Raw genomic sequence first — 19,137 nt, forward strand, 5'->3', positions numbered from 1 at the left:
TAAACTTCGTGAAAGCTGTGGCTTCCGAGGAGAGGGGGTAAGAAAATGAGAATGAGGGTTGGGTCTCGTGGTATCATTTAAGGTTATTACCGTTGGTTTGTTTTCTATAACAAAATGTTCATTATTGCTTCTGTGTGGCAAGATCATGTGTTTGTTTCAGTCTTCAGTTTCATAAAATGGGGAATTGGGCCTCACCTGCATAGAGCTGGGTAAGACCTTGAGAGAAGTGAGAGGTCAAATCCTTTAAGAAGTCAAATAGATTGAATGCTGAGAAGAAGTCATACGTGTATAATTTAGGAATGCTTTCGGTGTATGAAATTAAAAAAACGAACCAAAAGTAAATTAAATAGGGATTTATTTGTTTCACATTGTAAAATGTTTTGAGGTAGGCAGCCCAGGGCTCATACCTTGTCTCAATGCTGTTATCACAGACCTAGGTTCTTTTGTCTTCAAAAAATAGCTGCAGTAGGAGAGGGTGTGGAGAACAGGGAACCCGCCTACATTGTTGGTGGGAATGTAAACTGGTGCAGCCACTATGGAGAACAGTATGGAGGTTCCTCAAAAAACTAAAAATAGAGTTACCATATGATCCAGCAATCCCACTCCTGGGCATATACCCAGAAAAACCTATAATTCAAAAAGATACATGCACCCCTGCATTCATAGCAGCACTATTTACAATAGCCAAGACATGGAGGCAACCTAAATGTCCATCGACAGATGAACAGATAAAGAAGATGTGGTATATATATGCAATGGAATACTACTCAGCCATAAAAAGGAACGAAATAATGCCATTTGCAGCAACATGGATGGACCTAGAGATTATCGTACTAAGTGAAATGAGTCAGAAAGAGAAAGACAAATATCATATGATATCGCTTATATGTGGAACCTAAAATATGACACCAATGAACTTATCTGTGAAACAGAAACAGACTCACAGACATAGAGAACAGACTTGTGGTTGCCAAGGGGGAGGGGGTCGGGAGAGGGATGAACTTGGAGTTTGAGATTAGCAGATAGATGAAAACTCATATATAGAATGGATAAACAAGGTCCTACTATACAACATAAGGAACTATATTCAATATCCTGTAATAAACCATAATGGAAAAGAATATGGAAAAGAATATATATAGACATATAACTGAGTCACTTGGCTGTGCAGCAGAAATTAACACAACATTGTAAATCAACCATACTTGAATAAAAAAATTTAAAAACATAGCTGTAGCAGTCTAGGCCTTGAGTGTGAGTTCCGAGTAAGAAGAAATAAGGAAGAGCTGCAACAGTTACTGTTACTGTCAGTCAGTTGCTGTACTTTCTTCTCATTAGGAAAGCAAAAGAGTTCCCCCACCCCTCTCCAGAAGACTTCTGGTTTCTCCTCAGTGGCCAGGAGTGTGTCACGTGGCACACGTAGCAATAAGAGAAGCTGGGAAACTGAGTACTTCGGTGGCCATTTTGTATCCCTGGGTTAAAGCTGATCTATGTTAGTAAAGAAGAGAAGAAAAGTGGCTCTTGGATAGACAAGTCATAGTGTCTGCCACATTCAGTATCTACTATGTGCCAGACAGTGTTCCTACCCTAATTAAAGACAGAGTAAAAATGAATGAGAAGAGGATGAGTCATTTGGAAGGCTTGCAAAAAGTTTAAAAATTCATTCAACACGTAATTGTTAAGCTACGATTACACTTGGTGCTCGGGACAAATGGGGATGGGATAGATGAGTTATAAATAGACCAACAAATTAGAAAAGTGACAACACAAAAGATGATAAGTCCTATGATGGAGGGATACTGGGGCCTATGGGAGCACAGAGAAGCAGTGCTGCAGAGGTATCTTGGAAGGCTTCCCCCGTAAAATGAGATCTCGAGAATGACAAAAATTCCCAAGAGGAGGGGAAGAATATTCCAAGCTGTAAGAATAATATGTATGAAGGCCTAGAAGCAAGAGAGTTTTTCCCTTGGGAAATTTAATTTAGGTCACTGGTAAGAAACCTTGTGGTATCTGTTGCCATCTCCCAAAAAAATCTGTAACAGAATTCATTCTAGGGGGTGTCGGTAAGATCCCCGCACCTCATTAAATTAACAAATATTCCTAAGCTCTCTGCCCTTTAAGAACCTGAGAGGCTATTCCATTCCTGAGGATGTCCTGTTTGTGGGACAGCTCCTCAGGACCCCAGCTGTGGGTCTCGAAATCCATCCATCCATTTAGTAAACACTGATTGAGCACTTACTATGTGCCAGAAACTGAGCAGAAATGTGGAGGTGTCCTCAAGGAGCTTGCGTGTGAGGAGAGGGGAGAAGGACTGAACATAAAAGTAAACTATATGGTATGTAAGAAGGTGGGTAAAGTGCTACGGGAGAAAAAGCAGAGCAGGAACGGTGACCTCACAGCCATGAAAATCAGCTCCGGGCATTAAAGGAACAAGGATCGACGTGAGGTGGTCTCTCATTTCCGCTAACCAGCCCAGCTCTTTCTAGCTGTTTCTGTCTGGCTGAATCTTCTTTTTTTCAGCCTTCACATGCTGGCACCTTCTGTCTTTCAGGTCTCATCTGAAATACTGCCTCATCAAAAAGGCCTGGGGCCTGGCCAATTCATCTCATGATCCTGAAAGCTCATTTGTATGTCTGTTTTGTGTTAACTAAAGTCTATTTCCTGTGAGATGGGAAGCATCAGGGTAACCATCTCTGATTTCATCACCCTGGCATGTCGGTGTTGGATGAATCAATAAATGAAAGAGAAGATGGCAGGGAATCTAAAAGGAATTCTAACAAATTGGTTTAATTTTTTATAATTAATTCCTTTAGAAATCGGGATAATTGTTTTGCAAGGAAACTTCTGTATTTGCTGCATATAGATACGTGCGTTACCTTAGGGTAGTATTGATAACTAGTAACTGCTGAAAAGAAAGTAGCATATTAGTATATGTGGATGCAGCTAGTACAGATTTTTAAGAAGAATAAAAGTTTCAATTTGTACTAAATTTTGAAAAGGAACTTGGATATATTAACTAGCCTCTAAAACACTGGATTAAAAATTCTATAATTACTTTTTAAGAATCAGAGATTATATGTATAGTTTTGCATGGATTTGATCAATTTACTAAAATACTTTTATACTATATTTGAATTGATTTCTATTTTATTTCAAATTAAGCACTGTGCTAGATTTACTTTTATCATTTTAGCAAGACATTTATAAATCTATAGTACTGAAACGTATCTTTTGGTAAGTTGGTAAGCCCTCAATTTCTTCAAGCTCCTTCATACATTTCTAGCGCCTGAATGAGTATAACTGAAATTCTGATTCACTAAGGATATTTTAGAGATAATAGTAGTGATGCCCTTCATACCTTATTGTAGCTGACCACAGATACCAGCAAAAATAAGGACATCTACAATAGCGTTTACTGAGTGCTGAACTAAGCAGTTTACAATAGGATTTTCTTATGCAGTAGTTCCTACTTTATAGCTAAGCAGTTTGCAGCACAGAGAAGTCATTAGGCAATTTGCCCAAGAAGTGACACAGTCATGAACCTGCACCAAATGGCCTTGAGGTACACAGAAGGGAGATGATCTCCTTTTAAGGAGGAAGGAAAAGAGATATCACAGCTTTTTGCCCAAAGTGAACTAATTATAGAGTAAGAAAGCCAATGGTGTAAATTGTGTCTTCAAATCCCTGGTCCCCACACACTAAACTTTTCTTTTTTTATTGCAGAATGAAGAGAAAGTTCTATTCTTGGGATGAATGTATGAACTTGAGAGAAGTTAAGGTAAAATCCCAGAGATGAAAAGAACCCCAGAAGGCCTTAGCTCTACCTCACATGTGTCTCATTTCTGAGGATGGTAGCTAAGAAGATGGTTCTGTTCTCTGAGGGAAGCAGACCAAAGATAATTATATTTCTTATGTTTTTCTTTATGTTCCTAATTTCTCATTTCTCATCAGAATGTCAGTGGAGAACAGAAAGTAACTACCCTCATATTTAAAAGTATACTCTCACTTTTAAAAGAGCATTTTAATCCATATTATCAAAGGAAAGATAATTTTTTTAATTACCACATACCATTTCTTTATATTTTATGTTGTATAACTTGGATAAATTTTTGGAGACTTTTGCATGGCTTTCCACATAGTTAAGTCAGAAAAAGTTAAACCTATTTAATGACCAAGAAAAAAAAAGTGACAAATGTTTTGTAGCTATTGTTGACCTGGTTTATTTTTGCACTTATATTCATTACTTAGACAATTACTGATTACTTTATATTTTTTAAATTTTTTTTAAAAATTATTTATTTATTTATTTTTGGCTGTATTGGGTCTTCGTTGCTGCGCGCAGGCTTTCTCTAGTTGCGGTGAGTGGGGGCTACGTTTCGTTGCGGTGCAAGGGCTTCTCTCATTGCAGTGGCTTCTCTTGTTGCAGAGCACGGGCTCTAGGCACGTGGGCTTCAGTAGTTGTGGCTCACGGGCTTAGCTGCTCTGCAGCATATGGGATCTTCCCGGACCAGGGCTTGAACCCATGTCCCCTGCATTGGCAGGTAGGTTCTTAACCACTGCGCCACCAGGGAAGCCCACTGCTTACTTAAATAGATGTTCTAGATTTTTTTAGACATGGAAATTTTTATAGATATTAAAAATTCATTAATGAATTTAGAAGAAATGGAAAACTACTTAAGGTACTTATCATCCTAGCATTGATGAGATTGTGCCAACTTCTGTAACTTTGCTTTAAGAAATTTTTTTTTTTTTTTTTGCTTTTAGAATTTTAATGCTCATTTGCTCTATTGCAGTCTCTGAAGAAACTTAATCATGCCAATGTGATTAAACTGAAAGAAGTTATCAGAGAAAATGACCATCTTTATTTTATATTTGAATATATGAAAGAAAACCTCTATCAATTAATGAAAGACAGGTATGTCTTTATGAAAACTTTTTCCTTATTGTCTCCTCCATGAGTCCCTTGGATCCCTTCATTATGTCACACTTGGTAATGTACAGATCTATCAGTCCATGAGGTAGCTTTAAATTAGTTATCCTTATCAAAGGATAATATCTAACGTTGAAGAACCATCATTTTTCCATGGTAATAACTTAAAAGTCAAGGTAAATATTTCATATAAACACACTATCTATCTATACTTTTTGAAACAAAAATCTATCTATAGTTTAATACTCAGTAATAAAGCTGGCCTTGGGCAAAATCGAGAAAATTTTCCTTCTTACTCTCCCAAGCATCTTGCAAAAGGTTAATGAAGGAATGGAGGAAAGAATGAAGTTGCTTTTAAGAAAGGATCTAATACACTTGTTTATTAGAATGCTTAAGTGAATCATAAAAATGTGTTACCAGTCCCAAGGAAATTCTCATTTTAATTTTTAAACAAACAAACAGAATCTCTAAAGAAGGAGAGTTTCAGTCACCTGCCATGAGCTTGGAGAGGATAACATTTTGGTGGTAGCTGCTGGTCACATCTGGGAGTTTAATGTCCATTTTGTCTGTTTTTAAAGCCAGAGTTGTTCAGCAAAAGAGCCTAAAATATGAAATGAATTTCCCAGTAGAATGATGTTGATTTCTCTCTCTATATTTCTTACACACACACACTCTCTCTCTCTCTCAAGGTCTAAGGATGGTCAGTGAATTTTTCTTTAATCATATCATTCCTTCTTTCAAAAAATACTGTATTGAATGCCTGTTATGTTTCAGGCTGATATCATCATGACATTAATAGCAGTTAAAATAAAAGTAAAGGATATTCTACCTCTCAAATCAGTGTTTATTTTTCTAGGGTTCTTTCTAGCTCCTGTATACAGACATGCATGTTTTCTATGTAGTTGTAATTTTAGTGGTGATACATTTTTCTGTTTGATTTATTCACTTATAGGCACTTTTTAAAATTAATTAATGTATTTATTTATTTATTTTTTGGCTGTGTTGGGTCTTCGTTTCTGTGCCAGGGCTTTCTCTAGCTGTGGCAAGTGGGGGCCACTCTTCTTTGCGATGCGTGGGCCTCTCACTATCGCGGCCTCTCCTGTTGCGGAGCACAGGCTCCAGACGCGCAGGCTCAGTAGCTGTGGCTCATGGGCCTAGTTGCTCCATGGCATGTGGGATCTTCCCAGACCAGGGCTCGAACCCGCGTCCCCTGCATTAGCAGGCAGATTCTCAACCACTGCGCCACCAGGGAAGCCCTATAGGCATTTTTTAATGCTGATACATAATCTTCATAGTTACCATAGCTAGTGTGTTCTGTTAAATGACTATACCAAGCTTCACTTACCTCTTTGAACTATTTAAAATAAATAACTATCAATGGGAGAATAGGTTGGTAATTACAGTGTATAATACTGATGTCATTATTTTGTAGCCATTAAAAGTGATAATTATGAAGATTATAAGAGTGCTTATAAGTGAATAAAAAACAGAAACCAAAGTTGTATTTATGTAACACTGACACCTAATATAAAAGTTACACACACAGATGGATTAGGCCTGGATTAGAATGCTGAAAAATCAAAATAGTTTCCTTAACAGGTGGTGGGATTATGGGTAATCTTCTGGGCTTCTAATAATAATTTATGCTCTTCAACATATATGAAATGATAAACACATCCGTGGTATACTGAGATATAATTTTGAAGAAAAAATTAAGTACATGTAAATACATGAAATATTATACTTTCATATGATTTTAAATATATATATAAGTGGAAGTGGTGAATGCAATTGCAAATGAACATTAAAAAGACTCAACTTTGGAATTTCATGATTCAATTCTGGATTTCTAAATTAAAAGGAAATTAAAGTGATATTGTTTAGAATACTATTCAATGTCAAAAGTATAAATTAAACCATTAACAACTGTACATGGTAAAGGGTTATTTGAGGTTAGTGGTATTTTTACACTTTTGTTTTTGGTAGCTTAACTTCCTGAAATATTGTTTTTGAGGATTAATTTACAAGCCTTTTTTATTCAAGTAAACTTCTTTTCCATGTCAACTGAAGACCAATATACAAAACCTCTGCTCTGATACTATAACTGAACCTTTAGTGTACAGCATTCTTTTTACAAACTGAATTACATCACTGTTTATTTGTTCATTTCTTCACAGAAACAAGTTGTTCCCTGAGTCGGTCATCAGAAATATTATGTATCAAATATTGCAAGGGCTGGCATTTATCCATAAACATGGTAGGTTTCACTGCCCTGCCCCTTTAGATTACTGTCACAGTCATGCATAGGAATTGTATATAAACTGTTAAATAATATTATATTGGATAACTACAAGTTTGGAGTATGTGCCTACTAACTGACAGTTTTATTTTAAAAATTTAGAATTTCTATAATTCTATATAAAATAGAATTTCTATAATCTGTAACTATCTTCCTCTACAGCAGAATTTTTTTACAGTTTGATCATCAGCCTTTAGTCTCAGTTAACCCCATCCTGCTACCTCATTCCACCTAATTTTACCATGGAAATGAAAAAAAAAAAAAGGTCCCTCTTTTGGAAAAGATTGGAATGCTTTGATCTATCATGATCAATTATTAACACTTAAATAGTTTAAAGCACCTGTGCTATGGTATTTTCTAGTCTTCCTTAGTATTTACATTTAGTTGTTTCTATATTTGGAGAAATTATTTTTATGCATTTCTTATTTATGTAATCTTAATTTATAGTTTTTTGCGTATCTATCAAACCAAAATAAATATTACGAAAAATTTTAGTGATTTAATGATCATTAATTTTTAATGATTCTAGTTTAGCATCACTAGATGTTTAGATATTAAATTAGGCTAGTTTATATCATACCATTGCTGCATTGTGAGTACAGGCATTCAAAAATCACCATTAGCCTCCTTTCACGTTTCATCCTATATTTTATATTTTCTTTTCTCCTTTCTCTTTTAACTGCTACAGGAAATAATTTATTTTCTAGAAATGCTATGCAGAATTCCATATAAACATTGTAAGAACATTCCTGAATCCCCAGGGGTTTTTTGTCTTATGTAAACTATTAAGGTCTTTAAAAGCCTAAAACCCATGAAAATATATTACAATCCATTGATAAAAGTCAGTCATTTATTAATTACATGGAATGTAAAGGATATATGCTATTTTAATTGTTCATATTGGATTCCTGGTCTTCAACTCATTTTTAAACTCTGGTCAGCATGGTGAACTCTCGATATTTGCCTGAGTTAATTTATGCTAATGGAAGCAAGTGTGATGTGGAAAACCAAAAGCCTCAGGAATTCTCTGATTTTTGGAAAGAGTTTTGTGTTTTGCTGGTATTTTTTAGGCTAGTAATAAAACTGGCTTAGATTCCTTGGATATTTATCAACTATCAGCAACTTCAGAGCATAAGGGATTGAAGGAGGAAACCAGCTTGGAATTTAAAAATTGTTGATGAAAGTAAATAACATATGAGTAATCTAGAGTTGGCTTTATAGGTGCCTACACAGTGATCTGGGAAACCAGACTCCAAGAACAATAGTCATTTTTACAAAAGCTAAATTATTCTTGCCATAGTTCGTAAACATCTCAGATGTAATCCTTTGAGAAAATAGATATTTTAAAAACAGTAGCTGTCAAAAGAAATGGACTAATATTTTAGTTAAAGTTAGGACCAAGTTACCAATATATTTATATTAGTGAGGATGGGGAAAACCTCAACTGTGGTTTAATTAAGATTTTATGGATTAATGTCACTTCACCATCACACGAGCTCCCATTCCTGTCTTCATATTATGAAATTACGATGTGTTTCTCTTGGAAGTTAGTGAAATGGATGGATCTCAGTAGCTATTTTGAGTAAGGAGTACCAGGTAAGCAGAGTACAGAACTGTTGTAGATGTCATGGAGAGCCCACGCTGGCTTTGAAGGGGTTAAAAAAGTTTAGGTTTAGAAAAGTCTTCCTAGCTCAAATCTGCATGAAAACCCTCTGGTGATGATGATGATCACCTACAACTGATGACCAGGCCCTTCTTAATTCTCCACCCTGCAAAGTCACTAGGATACAAGTCATCTGTGTACAACCAGTGTGCTTTACCTATTCCTTAGACATTTGCAAGGAGGGCTTTCTGCCCTCATTTTCATTGGGCTGCCATGCAGCTTTGGTAACTAACCATTTATTTTATACATTAAATTGGTAAATAAGCATTATAATTATTGGGGTTGTTTCAACAACGCAGCTACCAGGGGAGAACTGAGCTGTTAAATAATTTTAAAGGAAGGAGTTGATTCAAATGTGTGGCGTTCTATTTGTGTTTAATGGACTTCTCAAAGTGATTATACTCAAGGAATCGCAGGTTAAACTACAATGTGGTAGAGCAGTGATAAGACCAGCTTCACTGACTGAAGCCTGATATGCAGCGCTCCTTCAGCTTTCACTAGACTGCTTCTCTCCAAGCTTCAACCTCCTCATCTGCTACCCACTGGTGATCATAATACCTCCTTAAGGGTGTTGTTCAAATTAGCGGAGATAATCGTAGTGTGGCAGTATCTAACCCAGTGCCTGAACTCACCGGATCCACAAATAGAAATACATGTGGATATTTATTTTTAATGGCCATATATACTGTATGAACTTCCTCGCCAAATTATTTTGAAAGCAGGGTCCCCACCTCCCATCACTGTGTAGACAATAAATATGGTTTATTTTTTTCCTAAGCTCACCTTCCTAATTAGAACAGAGAGGCTCAGCTATCTTGTTAGTAAATCAGATATGTCTAGATACGATGATTTATTATTGTTTTTCCTCTCTATATTACCAAGGCTTTTTTCATAGGGATATGAAACCAGAAAACTTGCTTTGTATGGGCCCAGAACTTGTGAAAATTGCCGACTTTGGACTGGCAAGAGAATTAAGGTCACAGCCACCGTATACTGATTATGTATCCACCAGATGGTGAGTAGTTTTTAGCAACGGTCCAGAGGCATATGTCTCTGTTGACGCTTTCCTACAGTAGATCATTACACATCTTTCTGGAGGTTCCATATCAAGTATTTAAAGCAAAATGTAGAACTGAATTTTTTTGTATTCTTTGGAGAGAGAGAAGGATTGCCTCATGACTCTTGTGATAAATGAAAAGGGAAGGAAAAAGGATTTCACGCATCCATTCATTCATTCAACAAACATTTATTGAACCCCTGTTATGTGCTGGATACAATTTTAGGCACTGGGAACACAGACGTGAACGAAACAGAAAAGAATCTCTGCCTCATGCTGCTTACATGACAGCCAATACATAAACAAATAAAGAATGTCCTGAGTTACCAACAGAGAGACATACACACGTTCATCACAAGCACGTAACAGTCCCATCTTGCACACTACCCAAATGTCCATCACCAGAGGCATATATATTCACCCAGTGGACTACTTCACAGCAAAGAGAATGAAAGGCCTACAACTACGTAAACAATATGATGAATCTCACAGACACCATGTTGTGAGCAAGAGGCCAAACAGAAAAAGAGCACATATTATGTGCTTCCATTTATATAAAGTACAAAAATAGAACGAACCTGTTAAAAGTCAGGATGGCGGTTACGTGGTCGGGGTAGGGGCAGTAGTGACTGGAAGAGCGCAGAGGAGGGGCCCTCTGCGGAGCTGGTAACACGCAGTTCCTTGGTCTGGGTGCTGGGCCCATGGGTATGTTCTAACTGTGAAAATTCAGCAAGCTGTACTCTTAGGACATGTGCATTTTTCTGTACGTATATTGTATTCCAATAAAAACAATTAAGAATATTTGAGTATCAGATAGTGATACATGTACACCTCTACATATTATTATACAGAAAAATAAAGTCTGGAAAGGGACAGGGGATTGGAAGAGACAGGGGAGGGAAGGGGTATGTTGCTGTTTTCGACAGGCGGTCTCACTGATGCCGGGCTGGGGAGATGCTGGGAGGCAAGAGGCTTTCAGGCAGAGAAAATGCTGAGCGTAAAGGCCTACGGACAGGAGTGCCACCGTGGACTCTGCAAAGAGCAGAGTGAATAAGGAGGGCGGGAGCGGGAAATGAGGTCAGAGCGTTTGTGGGGTGGCCGGATGTAAGGACTGGGGTGTCATGCTCATCGGAGAGAACCAGGGGGCCCCTGGAGGGCTCTGAGCTGCCGACCTGAAAAGGGTCTAGAGGAGCAGAGGCAGAAGCAGGGAGACCAAGGAGGAGGCTGTTACACTCTCTTGGGCAGAAAATGACAGTGACTTGGATCTGGTGGCCATGGAGGTGGTGACAGGTGTAAGATGCTGGGTGTGTTTTAAAACAGAGCAGATGTGATTTCCTGGTGAAGCAGATGTGGGGAATAAGATGAAGGAGTCAGAGACTTCAGGGTCTTTTCCATGAGCAGCCAGAGGGCTGGAGTCAGCCCTGATGGAGACGGGGCTGCTGTGGAGCTCGTGGGGGGAGGCGCAGTTGTGTTTCGGGTTGAGGGGTGCCTCTGAGACAACCACGGGGAGATGTCACGGTAGGCGGTGGGACCTGTAACCTGGGGTTCAGGGAGCAGGGCTGGGCTGGAGACGTAAACTTGGGACACCTCAGTGTTAAAAATTACAGGGTTGGGTGAGATCACTAAGGGACTGAGTGTGGTTAGAGAAGAAAAGAAGTCTGAGGACAGAGCCTGGAAAGAGTGACAATATGTCCCGGTTTGCTGCGGACCGTCTCGGTTATCAACAGTTTCGTTAAAACAAGCTGGGACACGTCTCATCGACCTCCGCTGTATGCTTCCCGATTCCTCCCTGGTCCGATCTGGTGACATGAGAGACCCATAAACCAAGTTCACACTTCAACACATGGCTAATTAACAATGTCAGTTTTAAATGAGTGCCTTCCAACTGGCTTCGAAGAGAAAAATCAGTTACCTTATTTCTAATAATCATTTGCTTTTTTTCATCACAATTCAGAGAATCAAAGTGAAGCTTTTGGAAGGTCATTCCTTGAAAAGTGAAATGTCTGACATTGCTATGAATGCTATTTAACTTCAGTTAAAACCTTTGAAAATAAACTTATTCTTGCCGTGGTAATACAAGTTCCAGTGAAGCCTAGCATCCCAAAAACAGTATTCTTACTAAATTAAGAAACCCAGAAAGCAGACATTTATTTGGATTGGTTAAGATGCATATCTATTTTGTAACTGCATCCAAATAAGCTGCTAAATTTGCATTCTACCGATCAAAATAAGCTGCAGTTGTCAGAATTTACACATTACACATACACGCAGAGGGTAACGGCACTGCAGGATTTCTGTGACGTTCCTGATGCTGACTACAAGGACGGCGGCAGCATGGCTGCATGTGCTTTCTCTCTCTCTTTGCCGTCTGTCATTCGAAGCTTAGAATTGTTTGAGCCTTTGAAAAACTACTTTGTGAATCAATTTAAATGATTTACAGTGGTATCTAGCTTTTCTTGTAAATAATCCCTTCATATTTTGGTTGCATTTTGTTTCAAATCACTTGGAAATCTTCATTCAGAATTTTTGATAAATGGACGCCAAAACCCCAAAGCTTTTGAAGTTTATGGGAAACTGCAGTTATTGAAAATGAAGTTTGCAAACAGGAAGATAATGATATTTATCCCTACAAAAGCAGAGGAGGAACTGAACAAATTAAATAAGAGCTCAAAGTGTACTAGTTTTATCTTTTTTGTTTGTTTGTTTGTTTTTTCGGTACGTGGGCCTCTCACTGTTGTGGCCTCTCCTGCTGCGGAGCACAGGCTCCGGACGCGCAGGCTCAGCGGCCATGGCCCACGGGCCCAGCCGCTCCGCGGCATGTGGGATCCTCCCGGACCGGGGCACGAACCCGTGTCCCCTGCATCGGCAGGCGGACACTCAACCACTGCGCCACCAGGGAAGCCCTAGTTTTATCTTTTTTAAATGTATAATTAGAATTGGAAAATCTCCTCTTGCAGGGAAGAATCTTTTTAAGGAGCTTCTATTTTCAACTGGGTAAATTTAGATTCTATACTGAAATGGAATGAAGTTGAGAATACTTGTTTTCAGTATCTAAATTTGGCAAAACATTCAAAACAATTTCATCTCCTAAAAATACCAAAACATAATAAAAAGTGTTGGCAAGGATGTGGAGGAACTAGAACCCTCCTTTGCTGGTGGGAGTGGAAAATGGTACAAAACAGCCTGGCAGCTCCTCAGTGGTTACACATAGAGTTACCATGTGATCCAGCAAAATCCCACACCTAGGTACGTACCCAAGAGAAATGAAAACGTATGTCCACACAAAAACTTGTATACGAATGTTCACAGCAACATTACCCATAATAACCAAAAAGTGGGAAAACCCCAAATGTCCATCAGCTGATGAATGGATAAACGAAATGTGGTCTAGCCATACCGTGGAATATCATTCAGCAATAAACAGAAAGAAGTACTGATACATGCTACAACGTGGATAAACCTTGGAAACATGTTCAGTGAAAGAAGCCAGTCACAAAGGACCAGACAGTGTGTGGTTCCATTGATGTGAAGTGACAGAACAGGTAAATCCACAGATAGACAGTAGATGAGAGAAATGGGAGTGCAGGGCTGTTGGAGAGGTGTGGGGGTTCTTCTGGGGGTGATGAAGATGTTCTAAAGTTGATTGTGATGACGGATGCACAACTCTTGTGAATATACTTAAAGCCACTGAACTGTATGCTTTTAAATGGATGTACTGTATGTTATGTGAATTATATCTCAAAGCTGTCGAAAGACAGCTACTCTGAGTGGAAGCCAAAGGACAACACTGCAAAGCATTTAGGCTGAAACGCTGATGCATTTCAACATGGAAAAAAAATTGAGAATATCCTCCACCAGCTACCTTTGCCTTATAAATAGAGTATTTTTCTAATTAGAAATATTATCAATTAAGGAAATTGAGTCAATTGAGGAATCAGCACTTTCAAACAGATAAGCCAAAAGAAGGATGGATAAACAAGCACAGGGAACTCTATGCAATATCCTGTGATAAACCATAATGGAAAAGTCTACAAAAAAGAATGTATGTATATGTATAACTGAATCGCTTTGCTGTACGGCAGAAATTAACACAACATTGTAAATCAACTATACTTCAATAATTTTTTTAAAAAAAGTTGGGAGAAAGCCCACTACTCAGGGATAATCTTTGTTAATCTTTTGTTTTCGATCCTTCATGTGAATATAGCAGGATTTAATGCGTTGTAAAATTATACGACTGCTCCCATTCAGAACGTATCTGCTTCCATTCAGAGCTTCTCCGCCTCTTCTTAATGTATTATACAGCATTTCCACAGTTATTTGTTGGAGTCCCTGTCTTAGGCCACTTGGACATTTCGTTTATAGTTGTCTTGAGCTCCACTACTTGCTTGTGGTCAGGAAAAATGTGTGCTAGTCAATATAAACCCAACACATTGTGCAGAGAGATGCCTGATACAGAGAAGGCAGTTAATACCTGGTTCTCGATTGAAATGCCTGACCAAACAACATCCTACTGCCATTCCACCTCTGAAACTACAAGCACAGTGGCCTGTTTTGTGTTGTTTTCCATTTTCATAGGTATCGTGCTCCTGAAGTTTTATTAAGATCTTCAGTTTATAGCTCTCCCATTGACATGTGGGCTGTTGGGAGTATAATGGCTGAACTATACACGTTAAGACCACTTTTCCCAGGGACAAGTGAGGTCGATGAAATCTTTAAGATTTGCCAAGTTTTAGGGACTCCCAAAAAAGTAAGTACTTTTGTCCGTAAGTTGTTGTAACTTTTGATTATTTGTAACTTGGGGGCAGCTAGCTGATACTTTCATTTTCAAAAAGGCTGACGCTTTAAGGGTTAATTTTCTTATCATCAGTCTTTTTTTGTATTGGGATGGGATGAGGGCTGCAAGAAGCCAGAATCCCACCAGACTGTAGAAAAAAGGGGCTTACCTTTCTGTAAGAACTTAAGGGAAATTTCTCTATATTTAGAATTCTATGTATTTAACTTTGGTCTGATGACCAGTCGATGACTACATGCTTAGCCTCTTTCCTACTTGTTCTGTGAATGTCCATTGGGATCAACGCATTAATGCCAGGTGTCCTGGATTTTATTTTCTCTTAACCTTTTCTTGTTTACATTTATATACCTCTGCCATGGATATTTAATTTCTTGAACTGAGTACTTTTCAATTAACTATTGCACTCAGCTAGACTTCACTTTCTGAGATGCACTTATTTAATAAGTTTACGTTTGTATAATTACACCTGAATTAAATGAGCGTGTGCCTCGTAGTTAACGTTAGTCAAGTTAACGCAGCTATTAAAGCTTTAACGTAACTCATTTCCCAGCTATGTGCAGTTTTTGACATTAGATGCCATGTATAACATATAATGAGGATCTTTGTAATAATCAGTGTCTTTGTACATCGCTTGTCCTTACTTGTTCAGAGCCACCTGGGTACCATCATCACCATCGAGATCCAAAAGACCAGAGTTTAACATTTTGAAATTTATGAAAGTGCTTTCTCATTTTTTCCCTAATTCTCAACTCACTGTTCCTTCTATACTGTTTATAGCACTGAATTGTGTATGTGGTCTGGTATTTCATTTTCACATTTATTTATATGAGTCAACATTAAAATTTTCATACACAAGTGATTTTTATATTATTACTCTGTTTTAAATTGATCATTAAAAACAAATTACTTATTGCCTCCCCTCCCCCACTTATATATTCCTTAAACAGAGTGACTGGCCGGAAGGGTACCAGCTTGCATCCTCTATGAATTTCCGCTTTCCCCAGTGTGTTCCTATAAACTTAAAAACTCTTATTCCCAATGCCAGTAGTGAAGCTATTCAGCTTATGACTGAAATGTTGAGTTGGAATCCAAAGAAACGACCAACAGCAAGCCAGGTAAGACAGATCTCCCTGGTATAGTTGTGTGGGGGGGTTTGTTTGTTTTTTTAATTTGAGGTTTTACAATATCGGGGATATTTTTCTTTACAAAGACAAGTCTATTTTCAACCAGAGTTTTACCAAGAGAATTAAGCCCTAAAGCTTAAGGCATCCAGTGTATGTTATGATTTAACTTCTAGGCATGTAAGATTCTTGGGAGAATTGCAAAAATAGCCACTCCAATGATTTTCTGTTTTGTGGTTCAAATGAGGAACCCTGTGGAGGTTGAGGTTGAAAGGAATTAATCTCTAATGGTAAAAATTCAGGCATGTCGACACTTTGATCTCTGACTTCTAGCCTCCAGGATGGTGACAAAATACATTTCTGTTGTTTAAGCCACAAGAGCCTTAGAAAACTAAACGGTGAGGATAATTGTCTGGGGGAAAAAAAGCTGTATTTCTCTGGCTTTTGAGGTGGGGGTAGAGGCATTTGGATTTACTATTCCACTTAGATGACGTACACTAGGAGAAAAACGATCCCTCCACCACCACCAAACGAAATAGTGGTTGGCTATGAAGGCACAATGGATTCTGGACAGAGAATGAATGTCCACTTCAATAACCTTTCAAGGAAGTTTTGAAATCACTATTCTTTCAATATTTATTGAGCACAAACTAAGTGCCTGGTAGTATGTTAGGTGGTTGGAATTTCAGATATGAATATACGACCCCTTTCCTGGCCTGGTGGAACATTCTGCAAGTACTCAATTTTCTACCACGCTTTTTTGGGGGACAGAGGGCTTTGATAATTTAGAGACAGTTAACAGAGAGATGTATAGGGATGATCCTTCCACCCAGAGGAAGGATGGTGGTAAAATTTAAGGAAGAATTTGCAAAGGAAATGGCATGTACACTAGGCATTAAAAATGTTGGAATTTGCTCACACTTTTTTTCCATCTAGCATCTTCCTTTCCCTTCTTTCTCTGGCAAAGTGATAGAGCTCTAAACGTTGAGGCAGTGGCAGAACTGGAGGATGAATGGGAATGGGGGAATGGTGGGAAATGGGCTAGAAAGACAACTACGAAATAACAAAAAATCAGATTTAGAATTAGAAAAATGTTGACCTGATTTGCACAGGGTAGTTTGTATTCTGTGTATGACTCCAAATGTTTATGATGCGCTTGTGTTCATTTCATAGTTTAAAAGAATAAAGAAGAAAGTAAAAGTCAAAAAAAATTCAGGCACGTGACAAGCTAATTAGGAAGAAACTTGTCACACGTAATAAAAGAGCATCTCTTCAGTTAGACAACCTAGTAGACTTTCCGACGCTCTCCTACCGTGTAGAGGACTCGGGTTCCCTCGACACGGCAGCATCATCCCTCCACAGGACTGGAGTAATGCTCCGTCTCCGGCTCCCACGAGAGGGCAGCGTGTGATACCCATGCTTGGCTCCTTTGTGACTATACCCTCAACACCTACAGATGAATCCTGTCTCATGGTCTTAAAAACGCCATGGTTTTATCTGCAAAGGGCTTAACTTAAAAAGTCGTAACAGGCTTTATGGTATTCTTATTGTTATTTAAATATAAATTGAGGATTGAAATAAACCAAATAATTATTTGGCTTTTAAAAAATTTAACTTGAGACGATATTTTCTAAAGGTCAACTGGAAGAACAAATAGGAAAGAATAGCCAAGACAGGTTTGAACAGTAATAAGTAATCAGAGCACAGTGGTAGGGTTAGACAGCTTGCCCTATCAAACGTTAAAATAATCTGTAAAGTGATAGTAATTACAACAGTGGGGTACTGGCATGAGGTACTTACAGTTGCAGAAGCTGCAAGTCTGTGTAAGGTAAAATCTATATATATATGTGTGTATGTATCTGAAAGACTAGAAAGAAGTTCTGAAAAGAGAAACATCAAAATGTGAGCGGTAGTTTTCTCCTGGTGTTGGCTTTCGAGATGATTTTAATTTCTTCTTGAGAACTTTCTATACATTCCTTATTCTATTCAATCAATATTCCCTTAACAAACAGGAAAAAAGAAGTTATTATTTTTTAAAGATCCTCTGTTTCTTTAAGGATGGTAGCTGGTATCTTAAAGAGGAGAAGTTACAGATGAAGCCCTGGAATTACAAAACATTCATAAAGCTTCTAGCTCCAAAATGTACATTATTGACTTAGGAACAGTGACATACTAATTAATGGGGCTACTTAATCCAGAACCTGAGTGCCTTCTATGTGTCAGGTACTGATGTATTTAAATCGTCTACAGTTGTTGAGTTCCACTTAGCAATGTCCATGTAGTTAACACACACATCAGGTGTGGTAGGGGACACAACGAAGTTTCTAAGGGGAAACTTAGAAGAAACACTTTTTCTACCTCTGCCAAAATATACACCTCCCTGCCCTTCACCTCTTCCTTCTTTACTATTTCATTGCCCTGCTTTTTAGTGGAAGCAGGGAGACAGGGAGAGGTTAAGTTACAGGAGTTGCCTCTGTCCATCTAAAATCTGCCCCTGCACGCCTGAGAAGTTAACTGTGGGTCAGGGCTACGCCTCCACGTAGGCGGGTACTGGCTTAGGGCAGGCAGCACAGGGGAACAGGGCTTCATTATCTTAAGGGGCAGCCCCTTCCCCGATACACACACACACAAAACAGCAGAACTGGGAACTTCCCTCCCCACGCAGACATGCAGTACTGATAAGGGGACCTGTATCCAGAGCTGAGCTGCACAGAGAGCTTCAGACAGTCTCCAGACCAGTTTTCACCAACCTCAGTACTTCTGACATTTTTGACCCGCTCATTCTTTGCTGTGGGGAGGCTGTCCTGTTCGTTGTAGGACATTAAGCAGCATCCCCGACAGCGTGCCTAGATGCCCGGAGCGCCTCCCAGCCCCCGAGTGGTGACAGTAAGAAAAACGTCTCCGAAGGGGCAAAATACCCCCAGTTGAGAACCACTGCTCTAGCCTGTGTCACCCAGATGGTCACCAGCTCTGTCCCCTACCCCCCACTTCCATGCAGTAACAGTGATTTGATGACTGATCTAGTGAAAACTCAGTGACCATTTTTACTAGTACTTGTATAGTTTATTCCCATAACTACTTTCTCTTTGCTGTTATAGTGTTAAAGCTTATTTCAATTTCTTAGAATTTTTTCTTATTGCTAGTAGACACGTACTTATAGTTAGGCTAAAAATAACCCTGAATTTTATATGATGTTAGAGTTAATCATTTAAAATAAACTACATAGAAGGCTTTCTTAACTCATTTCTTAATGCCTTTATGGAGTCTAAAAC

At 38.5% G+C, this 19,137-nt stretch overlaps 2 protein-coding genes across 4 annotated transcripts in view; one reads left to right on the forward strand and one right to left on the reverse strand.

The window, feature by feature from the left end:
- Positions 1-19,137, reverse strand: part of LOC101270824 (transmembrane protein 14C) — a 165,591-nt gene that overhangs the window by 107,181 nt on the left and 39,273 nt on the right. The gene's annotated exons all lie outside the window — the stretch shown is intronic.
- MAK (male germ cell associated kinase) overlaps positions 1-19,137 on the forward strand; it is a 41,282-nt gene that overhangs the window by 1,984 nt on the left and 20,161 nt on the right. For all 3 annotated transcript variants that reach the window (XM_033408089.2, XM_049715638.1, XM_049715639.1), the window contains exons 2-7: positions 3,724-3,778; positions 4,794-4,915; positions 7,108-7,187; positions 9,775-9,907; positions 14,528-14,699; positions 15,692-15,859. In XM_033408089.2, coding sequence (XP_033263980.1) covers positions 3,724-3,778; positions 4,794-4,915; positions 7,108-7,187; positions 9,775-9,907; positions 14,528-14,699; positions 15,692-15,859 — 730 coding nt within the window. The remainder of the gene's footprint in view (positions 1-3,723; positions 3,779-4,793; positions 4,916-7,107; positions 7,188-9,774; positions 9,908-14,527; positions 14,700-15,691; positions 15,860-19,137) is intronic.

This window comes from Orcinus orca, chromosome 10 (genome assembly GCF_937001465.1).
Source record: "Orcinus orca chromosome 10, mOrcOrc1.1, whole genome shotgun sequence".
Lineage (NCBI taxonomy): Eukaryota > Metazoa > Chordata > Mammalia > Artiodactyla > Delphinidae > Orcinus > Orcinus orca.